The sequence below is a fragment of the Mustela erminea genome, chromosome 10, assembly GCF_009829155.1.
Source record: "Mustela erminea isolate mMusErm1 chromosome 10, mMusErm1.Pri, whole genome shotgun sequence".
NCBI lineage: Eukaryota > Metazoa > Chordata > Mammalia > Carnivora > Mustelidae > Mustela > Mustela erminea.
Genome location: NC_045623.1, coordinates 52,516,102 through 52,530,294, shown reverse-complemented (window position 1 = coordinate 52,530,294; position 14,193 = coordinate 52,516,102). Strand labels below are relative to the sequence as shown.

Genomic DNA, 14,193 nt, shown 5'->3' with positions numbered 1-14,193 from the left:
TGGAATATTTTTCCATTTATTTGTGTCTTCTTCATTTTCTTTCACGAGTACATTATAATATTCTGAGTACAGATTTTTTGCCTCCTTGGTTAGGTTCACTCCTAGGTATCTTATGGTTTTGAGAGCAATTGTAAATAGGATCGATCCTTAATTGCTCTTTCTTCTGTCTTGCTCTTTCTGTATAGAAATGCAACTGATTTCTGTGCATTCATTTTATATCCTGACACATTACTGAATTCCTGTATGAGTTCTAGCAGTTTTAGAGTAGAGTCTTGGGGTTTTCCACATAAAGTATATCATCTGCAAAGAGTGGGAGTTTGACTTCTTTGCCAATTCACATGCCTTTAATTTCTTTTTGTTGTCTGATTGCCGAGGCTAGGACTTCTAGTACTATGTTGAATAGCAGTGATGATAGTGTACAGCCTGCCATATTCCTGACCTTTGGGGAAAAACTCTCAATTTTTCCCCATTGAGAATGAACTGTACTGTGGGTTTTTCATAGATGGCTTTGATGATATTGAGGTAGGTACCCCTTATCCCTACACTTTGAAGAGTTTTGATGAGGAAGGGATGCTGTACTTTGTCAAATGCTTTTTCAGCATCTATTGAGAGTATCATATGGTTCTTTTTCTTTCTTTTATTAATGTATTGTATCACATTGATTTGTGGATGTTGAACCAAACTTGCAGCCCAGCAATAAATCCCATTAGGTCGTGGTGAATAATCCTTTTAATGTACTTTTGGGTCCTATTGGCTAGTATTTTGGTGAGAATTTTTGCATCCATGTTCATCAAGGATATTGGTTTGTAATTCTTCTTTTTGATGGGATCTTTGTCTGATTTGAGAATCAAAGTAATGCTGGCCTCCTAAAATGAGTTTGGAAGTTTTCCTTCCATTTCTATAATTGGAACAGTTTCACGAGAATAGCTATTAATTCTTTAAATGTTTGGTAGAATTCCCCAGGGAAGCTGTCTGGCCCTGGACTCTTATTTGTTGGGAGATTTTTGATGACTACTTCAATCTTCTTCCTAGTTTTGTGTCTGTTCAGGTTTTCTATTTCTTCCTGGTTCAGTTTTGGTAGTTTATATGTCACTAGGAATGCATCTATTTCTTCCACATTGTCAAATTTGCTGGTGCATAGTTGCTCATAATATGTTCTTATAATTGTTTGTATTTCTTTGGTGTTTCTCTCCTCCTTCATTGATGATTTCATTAATTTAGGTCCTTTCTTCTCTTTACTTTTTGATAAATTTGGCCACAGGTTTATCAATGTTATTAATCTTTTTGAAAGAACCAGCTCCTAGTTTCATTGATTTGTTCTACTGTTCTTTTGTTTTTTAATTCATTGATTTCTGCTCTGATCTTTATTATTTCTCTTTTCCTGCTTGGTTTAGGCTTTCTTTGCTTTTCTTTCTCCAGCTCCTTTAGGTGTAGGGTTAGGTTGTATACTTAATACCTTTCTTGTTTCTTGAGATAGGCTTGTATTGCTATATACTTTCCTCTCAGGACTGCCTTGGCTGTGTCCCAAAGATTTTGAACATTTGTGTTTCCATTTTCATTTGTTTCCATGATTTTTTTTTAATTCTTCTTTAACTTCCTGGTTGACCCATTCATTCTTCAGTAGGACACTCTTTAACTTCCATGTATTTGAGTTCTTTCCAACTTTCTTCTTGTGATTGAGTTCTAGTTTCAAAGCACTCTGGTCTGAAAATATGTATGGAATGATCCCAGTCTTTGGTACCAGTTGAGACCTGATTTGTGACCCAGGATGTGATCTATTCTGGAGGGTGTTCCATGGGCATTAGAAAAGAAATATGTATTCTGTTGTTTGGAATGAAATGTTCTAAATATATCTGTGATGTCCATCTAGTCCAATGTGTCATTTTAAAGCCTTTATTTCATTATTGATCTTTTGCTTATGTTATCTGTCCATTTCAGTGAGGGGGCTGTTAAAGTCCCCTACTATTATTGTATTATTATTATTGTATTATATTATTGTATTATTGTATTATTATTATTATTGTATTGTTGTCAATGTATTTCTTTGATTTTGTTATTAATTGGTATATATAGTTGGCTGCTCCCATGTTAGGGGCATCGATATTTAAAATTGCTGGGTTTTCTTTTTGGATGCCCTTCCTCATCTCTTATTATAATCTTTGGCTTATAATCTAATTTATCTGCTATAAAGATTGCCATGCCAGCTTTCTTTTGATGTCTATTAGAATGGTAAATTGTTTTCCACCCCCTCACTTTAAATCTGGAGGTGTTTGGGTCTAAAATGAGTTTCTTGTAGACAACCTGTCAATGGGTCTTGTTTTCCTATCCATTCTGATACCTTGTGTCTTTTGATTGGGGCATTTAGCCCATTTACATTTAGGGTGACTATTGGATGATATGAATTTAGTACCATTGTATTGCCTCTAAGGTGACTATTTTGTCTCTGTTCCTTTCTGATCTATTACTTTTAGGCTTTCTCTTTGTTTAGAAGTCCCCTTTCAATATTTCCTGTAGGGCTGGTTTGATGTTTACAAATTCTTCTAGTTTTTGTTTGTCCTGGAAGTTTTTTTTAATCTCTCCTTCTGTTTTCATTGACAGTCTAGCTGGATATAGTATTCTTGGCTGCATATTTTTCTCGTTTGTGCTCTGAATATATCACACCAGTCCTTTTTGGCCTGTCATGTCTCTGTGGATAGGTCTGCTGCTGATCTAATATTTCTATCATCATATGTTACAGAATTCTTGCCCTGAGCTGTTTCAGGATTTTCTCTTTGTCACTGAGACTTGTAAGTTTTACTATTAGATGATGGGGTGTGGACCTATTTTATTGAGGGGTGGGTTCTCTGTCCCTCCTGGATTTTGATACTTTTTCCCTTCGTCAAATTAAGGAAATTCTCTGCTATAATTTGCTCTAATATATCTTCTGCCCCTCTCTCTTTCTTCTTCTTTTGGGATCCCAATTATTCTAATATTGTTTCATCTTACGGTATCACTTATCTCTCAAGTTCTCCCCTTATTTACCAGTAGTTGGTTGTCTCTCCTTTGTTCAGCTTCTTTATTCTTCTTCATTTGGTCTTCTAGATCACTAATTCTCTTCTGCCTCATTTATTCTAATGGTAAGAACCTTCATTTTTTATTGTATCTCATTAATAGCTTTTTTGATTTCAACTTGGTTAGGTTTTAGTTCTTTTATTCTTCCAGAAATGGATTTTTTTTCTCCAGAAAGGGGTTCTCTAATATATATTCCATGCATTTTTTTATTCCAGATAGCACCTTGATGATTGTCATTCTGAACTCTAATTCTGACATATTGCTACTGTCCATATTGATAAGGTCCCTAGCCATTGGTACTGCCTCTTGTTCTTTTTTTTTTTTTTTTTTTTTGTGGTGAGTTTTTCTACCTTGTCATTTTATCCAGATAAGAATAGATGAATGAGAGAGGAAAATACTAAAAGGGTAGCAGTGACCCCAGAAAGATATATACTAACCAAATCAGAGGAGACCCGAAATCAGGGGGAGAAGAAAGGAGGCAAAATATATATATATAAATGTAAAAATATATAACCATATATAGTATATTTATATATATTATTTATACACACACACACACACACACACACACACTGGTGTATAGAACAGAGCCTCACACTTGATTTTTGGCGTATTTTGGTCTGTTAGAAGAAACTCCCTCCCAAAATTTGAAAGAATGAAAAGCTTATATATATACACAAAAATAAGGGTAAACACAATGAGGGTATGGAATATGCCTGTAAAGATGAAAATTAAAAGATTCTAAAAAAGGAATTCAAAAGTTGGTTGAAGAAAGAAAAAAAAAGAGGAAAGAATGTGATCAGACTGGAGACTGGAACAAAGCCATGTGTTAGATTTAGGGTATATTTTGATCTCTTAATAGAAACTGTATCCCAAAATTTTTAAGAAAGAGAAACCTATATGTATACAAAAAAAATAATGTTAAATACAATGACGTGATAGAATATGACTGTAACAATGAAAGTTTAAAAAGATTTTTTAAAAGGTATTGAAAAAATAGTTAAAATACATTAAAATAGGAAAGAGGAAAAATTAAAAATATAGAATAAGAAAAAATAAAATAAAAAATTTAACTTTGAAAGACATAAGAATCATGGTAAAAAGCTATGAATTCTATGTGTTGTATTCCCATAGCTTGACATTTTGCAGTTCTCATTGATCAGTGAGTTTGGTCTGGCTGGATGTTCCTGTTGATCTTCTGGGGGAGGGGATTGTTGCCATGCTTCTCAACTGTCTTTGTCCAACGTGGAATTGCAGGTCCTTGTCAGGGACCAGGATAAGTAATCTGCCCGGTTTTGCTCTTGGTAGCTTTGGTTCCCTGAACACTTTCCATATAGCTTTGGAGGATGGGAATGAAGATGGCTGCCTCCCAATTTTCGGCTGCATAGGAACTAAGGGTTTGGGGCTTCACTCCTCAATGCGCCTCCAGTGAAAAGCAGTCAATCCCTCCCACCTCCTGGGTCTTTGGTGGCAATCTGTGCTCACCTAGCCTGTGACCAAGTGTTTCTATCTCCGGCACGTGGCCCTGTTTGGAGTCTTCAAACTCAGCAGATTCCTGCAGTGCATTCTGGCATCACTCCTTCTTCAGGAGGGAGGAGGGAGTCTTCCTGAATCTATCACTTGTGGGGAGCAGTGGACTGAATATGCCTCAGATCACAGTTTAAGACAACCCTGAGCTAAGAGCCCTCTCCTCGGCTCCATCTCTCCAGCCGGCTTCCCTGCTCCAATACCTGGAAGCCCTCCCACAATCCTTTGGTCTTTTTGTGACCCCTCAAGTCCTGAGACCACACTGTGTCCGCAAGGGCTCCACCCCCTGCTTAGCCTCTTGAGTAATGTTTCTCAGTGGAGCTGACTTCTAAAAGTATTTTGTGCGCCACTGCTCTACTGCTTGCTGGGAGCTGGCCCCTCCCCACCACAGTCTCTCTTTCCATAAATTGCCTCAGATTCACTTCTCTGTAAATCCTACCTTCTGGAAAGTGTTCAATTTTCTTTTCCTAGAATTGTTACTCTTTTCTTTGATCTTCTGTTGAGTTTGTAGGTGCTCAGAACTGTTTGATAACTGTCTAGCTGAACTCCGGGGACCCAGTGATATTTAGGTGTCCTTCTCCTCTGCCATCTTGTTTCTTTTACCTAGTCTGATTTTTTTTTAAAAGTCTGCATTTGTTTAAGATGGTTTAATTAACAATAGTTATTAAAAACGTATTTGAAATATTTACTTTTTAAGAAACTAAGTCAAGGATATATATTCTTTATAATTTATTTTCTATCTACTTAGCTGACTTAAAAAAAATCCTTTAGGGGACACCTGGGTGGCTTAGTGGGTTAAGCTTCTGCCTTCAATTTGGGTCATGACATCAGGGTCCTGGGATCGAGCCCCGCATTAGGCTCTCTGCTCAGCAGGGAGCCTGCTTCCCCCTCTCTCTCTGCCTGCTGACCTCCTTCCTTGAGATCTCTCTCGCTTTGTCAAATAAGTAAATAAAATCTTTTTAAAAAATACCTTTAGGAGTCTTAGAGAGACTATAGAGCACAAACAATGGGGCTTGCTAATAGTCAATTCATTGCTTGTGCACTGAACTTCATTTAGGGTCTTATCTAGGTTGTCTGGTCATCAAGTAAACTCATATAGCACTACATTTTTCCAGTTTGGGTTGTGCTTACAAAGTAGTAAATACAGTAAAAGCTCAATGAGAAGGGAAAAATTAGACTCAGTATGTTTGGTATCTTGTGAGCAAAACAAGTTGATTTTACTTTTTAATCCAGTTCTTTTATGTCACAATTAAATCACTCCCCTCCTCCATACATACTAATCAGGACACTTAGTTCTGCTGAGGAAAGTCCCCACAGAGCAGCATCACACTAAGGAGAGCAGCTCCATCTTCCTCTCCTCCCATCCCTAGGCCTTGCAGCAAAGGGAATCAGGGATCATCTGCCCTGCTCTCTGTTGTCTGGTAGCAGGTGGAAAGTGCAGTTGTGAGAGTCTACTGTTGGGTGCAAGACAATGGCTTATTAGGAAAGTGTCAGGAAATGCCAGTGAATGACTGAGGGAAAGGACATGGGTTGCAGGTAAGGCAATAACAACAATATGTAGAAGGTCACTCACGAGTTCAACTACCTGGTGCACACCCAATGATCCTAGAACATAGTTTCCTTCATGGCAGGTTTAGGAGAGATAAGTTCATTCATTCATTCAAACTACATATAATTCATGAATGACAAACACTATGACAACTTCTTCATTCCACTGATAAAGTGGAGAATAAAATCAATATCAATCCTGCCTTCATGGAACTTCACAGTACAGGAGGAAGGCAGACATTAAATAGAAATTCTGGAAGACTAATATATAATTGCTATTTGTGATAGCTGTTAGGATGGAAAACTCTAGGCTGTAAAGTGGAGCCATATTTTGGGACCTCATTAGATTAAGGTGTCAGAGTGATCCTGTATTATCTCAAAAAGTGATATTATAATGAAGACTGGAAGATGACTAAGTATAATTCAGATAGAGTAGGAAGAGGACTCATTTGAGTCAAAAGGAGCATTATACATAGAGGCCAACAGAGAGGAATGCATTTTAAGTGTATATTCAAGGCACTTAGAAGTACTAGACACAGAGCTCCATAGTTGAAAACCATAGTTGCGTGAAAAACTGTGTTTCTGCAAAGGAGCTCTTAGGAGGTTACTGTGAACCAATTCCACATAGAGGAGTAAATTGTTCATTTGTCTCTAAAGACCCTCAGACGGAACACTTCCCCAAAACTTAACTTCCCTGCTCTTGTTGACTAATTCAGAATTCTTCAGTGGAAAATGGTATCTTTACCAGTCATGTGCTATAGGGAGACTTCCAGGTATGCTGTGTTGCCTACCATAGTAGTCACATGTGACTATTTAAATTTAAATTTAAATAAATTAAACTCAATAAAATTTCAAAAATTCAGTTCCTCAGTCACTCTAGTCACATTTTAAATGTTCAACAATTGAATAAGGCTAGAGGCTGCTATGTGAGACAATATAGATATTGAACTTTTCCATCACCACAGAAAGTTCTATATGCATAGTTCACAGTGTAGCCAATAGCCTGGGCTCTTGAGTCCAGATAAAATAAGAATGACATAGATTATGTACATATAAAGAACTTAACATAGCACCTGGCACATAATAGGCATTTTAGAAATACTTATCCCTGATACCTCTATTCTCTTAACTCAACACCTTTGTCTTCCAGTGACTCAGTTGTTCTTCCTCTTCCTCCTTCATCCAGTATAAATTCATTCAACCATATTTACACCCAACTTGACTTCCTTTCTTAACTAGTCATACTCCTAACCCAATCCACAATTCTAGATTAATCTAAACTTGTTCTCTTATCCAGCTGAATCTGCCACATCTTGTTGGGAAAAAAAATCACTTCACTATTGAGATTATCAGCCTTATCAGTTGGCAGCCTTCTAGTTCATCTGGTAGACTACCAGTGTACTTGGCAAGCCTTTGACAATGCTTCTTTGACTAATCTTTCCATTTTTGTAGTATCTGTCCTAACTGCATTCTCTTCACCTTTGTATCTCCAGATGACTATATCCTGGAATGAATTCACTGAACTTCCCTCTCCTGTATATCTAGGTGTATATTTTTCATTTGTAGGGGTTGCCAAATGCCAGTATTGGGATCAATGTAAGGCTACTTCAGAAGTATTTGATTGTTAAAAAGTACATCTATTGGGACCTGACTGTTGCTTACTGAATGAAAATCTTTAGTACTGGGAATGACAAAATTTGTACTTGTTTAAGGCTACTCAGATTATTATTATGACCTAAGTTTTGGAGATACCACCAAGAGAATTGTAGATACCTTTACTCATAATCTCTGATTGCTTTTTGATGCTCTTTATTATTAATGTGGCTGCCTCTGTTTCTTCCCAACAGTTGACACATAGGCTGCACTTTTCAGAGCTCTTCAATGAGTTGTCAGAGCATCTGTCTTGCCTGTGGTCATCACACTTAATCTCTCCTTGCTGGCACTGTTAACACATTCCCACTGGTGGCTTGCCAAGTTTGAAAGTAGCAAGAATAGCTCCTTTGCTGTGTCCTGGCTTTGCTCCAAATCTTCATTTTTGGTCTCTTTGTCTGACCATTTAATGCAAACTGTAGATCATAGATGACACTGGTGGAAGAGTTCAAGCAGCCAGGAATGTAATCTCAGGAAGATAAAAGTCACACAGTTACATAATAGTTTAGACATGAACATTGTTCTGAAAAGTGTTAATTTAATTCAAAGTGTGTTTTCTACTGGACATAATGTTTAGCATTCCAGGGAAAAAAGAACTTTTAAAGCTGCTTTAATTTTTTTTTGTCCATTAGTGTGTTGTATATATAATTTATAGTGAGTTTCTTTGTCCCTGTTACCTTTTTGGTGGTTCCCAAAAGCTTAAAATGTCACTGGTAGGTACAGCATTGGTGATATAGTGTTGAGTATATCTGCCTTCCAAAGTATCACTGACAGAACAAACACTTCAGTGAAAATAGCTAAATGGTCAAAAATCAACATGTAATTAGCAAATAACCTTATAGACAAACATATAGATTTGTGTGGTATTATATTTATATAAATATCTAACATGTATACCATTTATATATAAGTATAGATTAATATATTAATGAATTTAAGAAGAATTTCCTCATTAAGGGTGTCTGGGTGTCAGTTAAGTGACTCTTGATTTCAGCTTAGGTTATGATCTCAGGGCTGTGAAATTGAGCCTGGCAACTAGCTCTATGCTCAGCAGGGAGCCTGCTTGAGATTGTCTCTTTCCCTCTCCCATTGTCCCTCCCCCCCGCTCACACTTTCTCAAATAAATAAATATTAAAAAAAGAAGAATTTCATCATTTATTATTCATTACACAGTAGAATCTCAAATATCAGTCTCCTAGTAGAATTATAATAAAAAACTCATAGAAATAATAGATGAAGAAACAATAAGAAGAATATGAAAAGTCCGAGAATCCTGATTAAATCTCACTTGAGCCTTTTATTTCATGTGTAACTGTGACCAGGTCACTGAATATTTCTGAGCCTTAGTTTCCTCATCTTCAAAATGATCTTTCAGGAGGTTGTTGTAAAGAAAAAATGTAATAAATGATAAATGATAATATATTCTAAAATATATTTATTGTTGTTGCTAAGGTCACAGGGCACTATACAATTCTGAAATATCTTCTAAATTCTCTAAGAAAGAATACAGTATGTAACACTTTAGTTAGTTCATGAAGATAACAACTCACTTTTATCCATCTCACTATCCTTGAAAGATTAACATATAGTAAATCTTTAATCTTATTAAATAAAATGAAGTCTATTTTATTATTTATTTCTGAAAACTGGCAGTTCATGTGCATGGATGTTTTGTGTTTTTCTAATAACCAGGACATTAATTTAGTCAGAATTTTTTTTCCTCAGCACTATAATCTGTTCTTTTTCTTTATTGAAAAAAGGCCAGCTTTCATAGTTTTCCTAACATACTGGACATTTAAATTTTAGTATATGATTTCATTTTTATTGGAGATAATTTTGATAAACAACAGTTACATTTGTTGAGCTCTCAAATTGTGATGGACAATGTATGTAAAGCATTTAGCATATTTGATCCTCATAACAGTCTTATGAAATGGCTTATGTTTTCCCCATTTACTTATGGAAAAATTAAGGTCCAAAAGCAGATAACATTCTCTAAATCATCCTTTAAGAGACTAAATGGGAGATTGAACATAGGCAGTCTGCTTCTAGAACCTAGGCTCATCACGTTTAAGCCACACTTCATTGCATAGGATCTACAGATCTGCTTGTGAGTGTTCCCAGAATGCAAACTTTGGGCCCCACAATTCATGTGGGAGTTGACCTGCAGATATTTGATTCCAATAGGAACCATAATAGTAAAATCCTCTTGGAGTCTTAGTAGTGCTTTCTACCTTGTTCTATGAAGACAAACAGGGTTATATGGAATCAATCTCATATCGTCAGTAGTCAGAAATACAAAAGGAAAAATAATACGTAAAAAGGTTTCCTTTTGTCTATCCTCAGTAGTTATTTAGGGCTATCAAAATGAGTAGATTATGTATAGGTGACACAAAACTGTAAAGTTTACTGAAACAAAAAAAAATCACAAAAAATGTCCTATAAAATATGTCAACTCAAGTTGAATTTGATCCATTTACTGTTACTTTCTAGTTGTCATCATTGCTATGTTGTCAGCTTCGTTAATGTTGCTAGTAACTGAGTTCTATCACCGTAGGGATTAGGGCTTCAACATACGAATTTGGGGATAGGGGACACAGACACAAACATTCCATTCATAGCAATCTACTTGGAGAATGGGCATTTGAATTTTGTCTATATGGTGTTTTTAATTTTTTTAAAATTTAGAACTCCTTGGAAATGCCACTCTCCAATTTACCAGATTCCCTGGACTCCCTACTGTCTTATTTTCTGCTAGGTACTAAATAAATAGTGTTGTGTACTGAACCTCAAAAGATTCCTGAACCATTGATTCTTGATTTAGACAATTTAAAAAGTCAAATTTTATCAAAGTTTCAGTATTAAGACTTAGTTTTGGTTTGCTCTTATAGGATGGAGAACCTAATAAGGGGAAGGAATCCCCCACAATATCAGAGAAGTCCTTGTAAAGAAGTTCGTGCAGCACTTCGGAAGAGGCCTGAAGAAGAGTGTAAGTATGTTTAATAGGATTAAAATAAGTTCTGGTAGATTTTGGTGAGTAACATTTAAAATATAGGATTAACTTTTAAGTGATTAATCAAATGATAGAAGTACTTAATAAATATTTGTTAAATTAAATTTAATTTATTTTTTCAAAACATAATGATAAATGATATCTAGATTCAGACACTAGGAACATTGTTTTCTTAAGTATTTCTCTTGTACGTCAAGATCTTCTACTGATAATTGAGTTCCATGTTCAAATAAAATTGGAAACTGCTAAATAATCTACCGTATCTTCCTACCATGAATATTAATGTTTCTGAGGAGTCCTGAAGTAAAAGAAAACTTTTGAAATGTGTTTAAATTCAATAGATTCCACTTTCATTTGACCACAACACTCTTTCAACATTTTTTTTAACCTGAGGACTCTTTGAAAACCACTGCATTAGACTAAAGAATAAATATCTAATGGTAAACCTAAAGCCATTGGTCAAAAGGAAACATTTGATTAATCAAATTTAGGAAAAGATTTTGAAAGATGGAAGTTATATATCTTACCATAAAATCATTTTACTCCATCTGCAAGTTAGTAAATATTCAAATATGTAATTGTCTCTCAGGACTTTAATTTTAATATTTCTAGTCTGTAGCATTGTTGGAGACATTTGACAAAATATTTGCATTTTAAGTTTATGAGATGACCAGTAATACTAACTTTCCTCATGCTGTTTGTGAATAATTATTTTCAGGGAACTAAAGCACATTCTGTTATGGCAAAAATGTATGTGAACCTTGTTTTTATACAGAAACTTACATTTTATAAGGATAGAGTTAATGCCATGATTTTATTGGCATATATAGTTTAATAGACCTTTAAGATTATATTGACATTTTAAGTTAGTTTGAAGTACACCATTCTGAGTACAGATGAAGTACATTAAAGCTGGGCACACTCATGGCAAGTAGAGTGTTTTCATTATATTTTGTTTGATTATAGAGTTAATAAACAACCTGATTGGGTTATAATCTATGTCATTCAGTATAGTGTTAGTTTTCTTTCCTTTTTCTTAATGCTTAACACTATAAATAAAATACCCAATTAAAACTAAAATTTGAAAATGAAGATTGAGTTCTGGGCATCATAAAACTAAAACTATAAGATGCAGACTCTTGCCCAAAAAGGCTTCATAGGGAAGCTGTGGGGTTTCTTTTATGCTGTTTTAACACAATTAGCTTAGTCTCTGGTATATGTCTTTTCAGATTTTATTTTAAAATTTTGTAAGGGATTTTTGTGAATAAATCTATCATTGATTCTCTCAGAACTGCTATTTAATATAGATAAAGTGATTTCTTAAAACTCTGAGTTAGTCTAGACTGAAGGTTGAGCACTGGGTCCATTGACCAAATCCAGTCTGACACCTGTTTCTGTAAATAAAATTTTATTGAAACATAGCTATCTCTTATTTATTTAGGTATTGTGTATGTTTGCTTTCACATTACAGAGAAAAAGTTGAGTAGTTATGGCAGAGACTATATGGCCCACAAGGCCAAAAGTATTTACCTGGCTCTTTATAGGAAGGGGTTTAAACCCAGCTCTGGGCCATTGCTTCTCAAAGTGTGCTCTTCAGATCAGCCACAGTAGCTGCATTTAGGAACTTGTTAGAAATGCAAATTTTAAGAGCTTTAACCCATAGCTACTGAATCAAGACCTCTGAGAGTTGGGTGCAGTAATCTATGTAAAACCTGCAGAACACTCTGATGCAAGCTCAAATTTGAAAATCTCTAGACTAAGTCAAATAACTGGCTGCAGACGATAGTAAATATCATGGATCCAAAAGACTAATAAAGGTAGGCATATTTTAGAGTTAAGTCTTATTGCTGTTTAATTAAGGTACATAACATAACTGATGCTGGTATTATAACAAAACAAGTCCTTATCAACTGGGCTGTGGAAGTCAGGGCAATTTTTCAAGTGTCATTACAGGAACTCAGTTGGGTTGACTGAGTTATTGAACATGGAAAGACATAATGAGAAATAAGAAACTTATAAAATGCTATTTTCTTTCAGCGAGGTCTTCATTATCCCTTGTTAGTATAATGAGCAGTTCCTCTTGCCTTGTTACAGACCAATGTTAATTCCCCAAGTAAGAAGGCTCTTTTTCAGAACGGAAGCAGCATATCACATTAGCTAATTAAGACATTAACTTTAAAGTCACACAGAAGGGTTTATTCTCCAATGTGACACTTAATGCGACCAGCTGCAGGAAACTGGGTATTATTTTTTTAATCTAAGACTCCATTTACTTATCTGAAAAATGAGGATAATGATAGAATCTACCTTGTGGGGTTGCTTTGAGAATTAAAGGAAGATATTTATATGGAGATAGGCAGGTTTGGTTCCAGACAATGGAAATACTGTAAAACAATTATTGCCATAAAATGAGTCAAATGATTTTTTTGTTTGTTTTCTAGTGCATATTGAAAGTTATGTTTATACTATACTGTAGTCTGTCAAGTGTGCAATAACATTATGTTTAACAAAGTGATGTATATACCCTAATAAAAAATACTTTATCGTTAAAAATTGCAAACTGTCCTCTGAGCTTTCAGTGAGTTGTAATCTTTTTACTGGTGGAAGATCTTGTCTCAGTGTTGATGACTGCTGACTGGTCAGGGTGCTGGTTGCTGAAGGGTGAGGTGGCCATGGCAATTTCTTATAAGAAGACGACAAAAAATTTTGCCACATTGATTGACTTTTCTTTTCATGGACCACTTCTCTGCAGTCTGCAGTGCTGTTTGATAGCACTTCACTCACAGTAGAACTTCTTTCAAAATTGCAGTTAGTCCTCTCAAACCCTACTGCTGCTTTATCAACTAACTTTATGTAATATTCTAAATCCTTTGTTGTCAATTCAACAATATCCACAGCATCTTCACCAGGAGTAGATTCCTTCTCAAAAATCCACTCTCTTAGTTCATCAATAAGAAGCACTTAAAAAAAAAAAAAAGATTTTATTTATTTATTTGTGAGAGAGAGAGAGAGAGCGCACAAGCAGAGGGAGCAATAGGTAGAGGGAGAAGCAGGCTCCCCACTGAACAAAGAGCCTGATGCAGGACTTGATCCCAGGACGCTGGGATCACAACCTGACCAAAGGCAGACACTTCACATACTGAGCCACCCTGGCATCCCAAGAAGCAATTTCTTATCTTCTAAGATGAGATCATGAGATTGTAGCAATTCAGTCACATCTTCAAGCACCATTTCTAATTCTAATGGTCCTGCTATTTCTATGACATCTTCAGTTAATTCCTCCACTGAAATCTTGAATCCCTCAAAGTCACCCATGAGGGCTAGACTGAACTTCTTTCAAACTCCTGTTAAAGTTGACAATTTTGACTTCTTCCCTTGAACCACAAATTTTCTTAATGGCATCT

At 35.5% G+C, this 14,193-nt stretch overlaps 1 protein-coding gene across 11 annotated transcripts in view; it reads left to right on the top strand.

Annotated features, from left to right (window-relative positions):
• The window catches only part of LRRC7 (leucine rich repeat containing 7), a 559,049-nt gene that overhangs the window by 111,521 nt on the left and 433,335 nt on the right, over positions 1-14,193 (top strand). For 10 of the 11 annotated variants that reach the window (XR_004276033.1, XM_032301472.1, XM_032301475.1 and 7 more), the window contains exon 2: positions 10,668-10,765. Coding sequence is in view for 9 of the 11 variants with exons in the window: in XM_032301472.1 (XP_032157363.1) it covers positions 10,668-10,765 (98 nt within the window). In the remaining 2 variants the exon portion in view is untranslated. Of the gene's footprint in view, positions 1-10,667; positions 10,766-14,193 lie in introns of those variants that run through there. The other variant, XM_032301467.1, reaches the window with a different exon arrangement.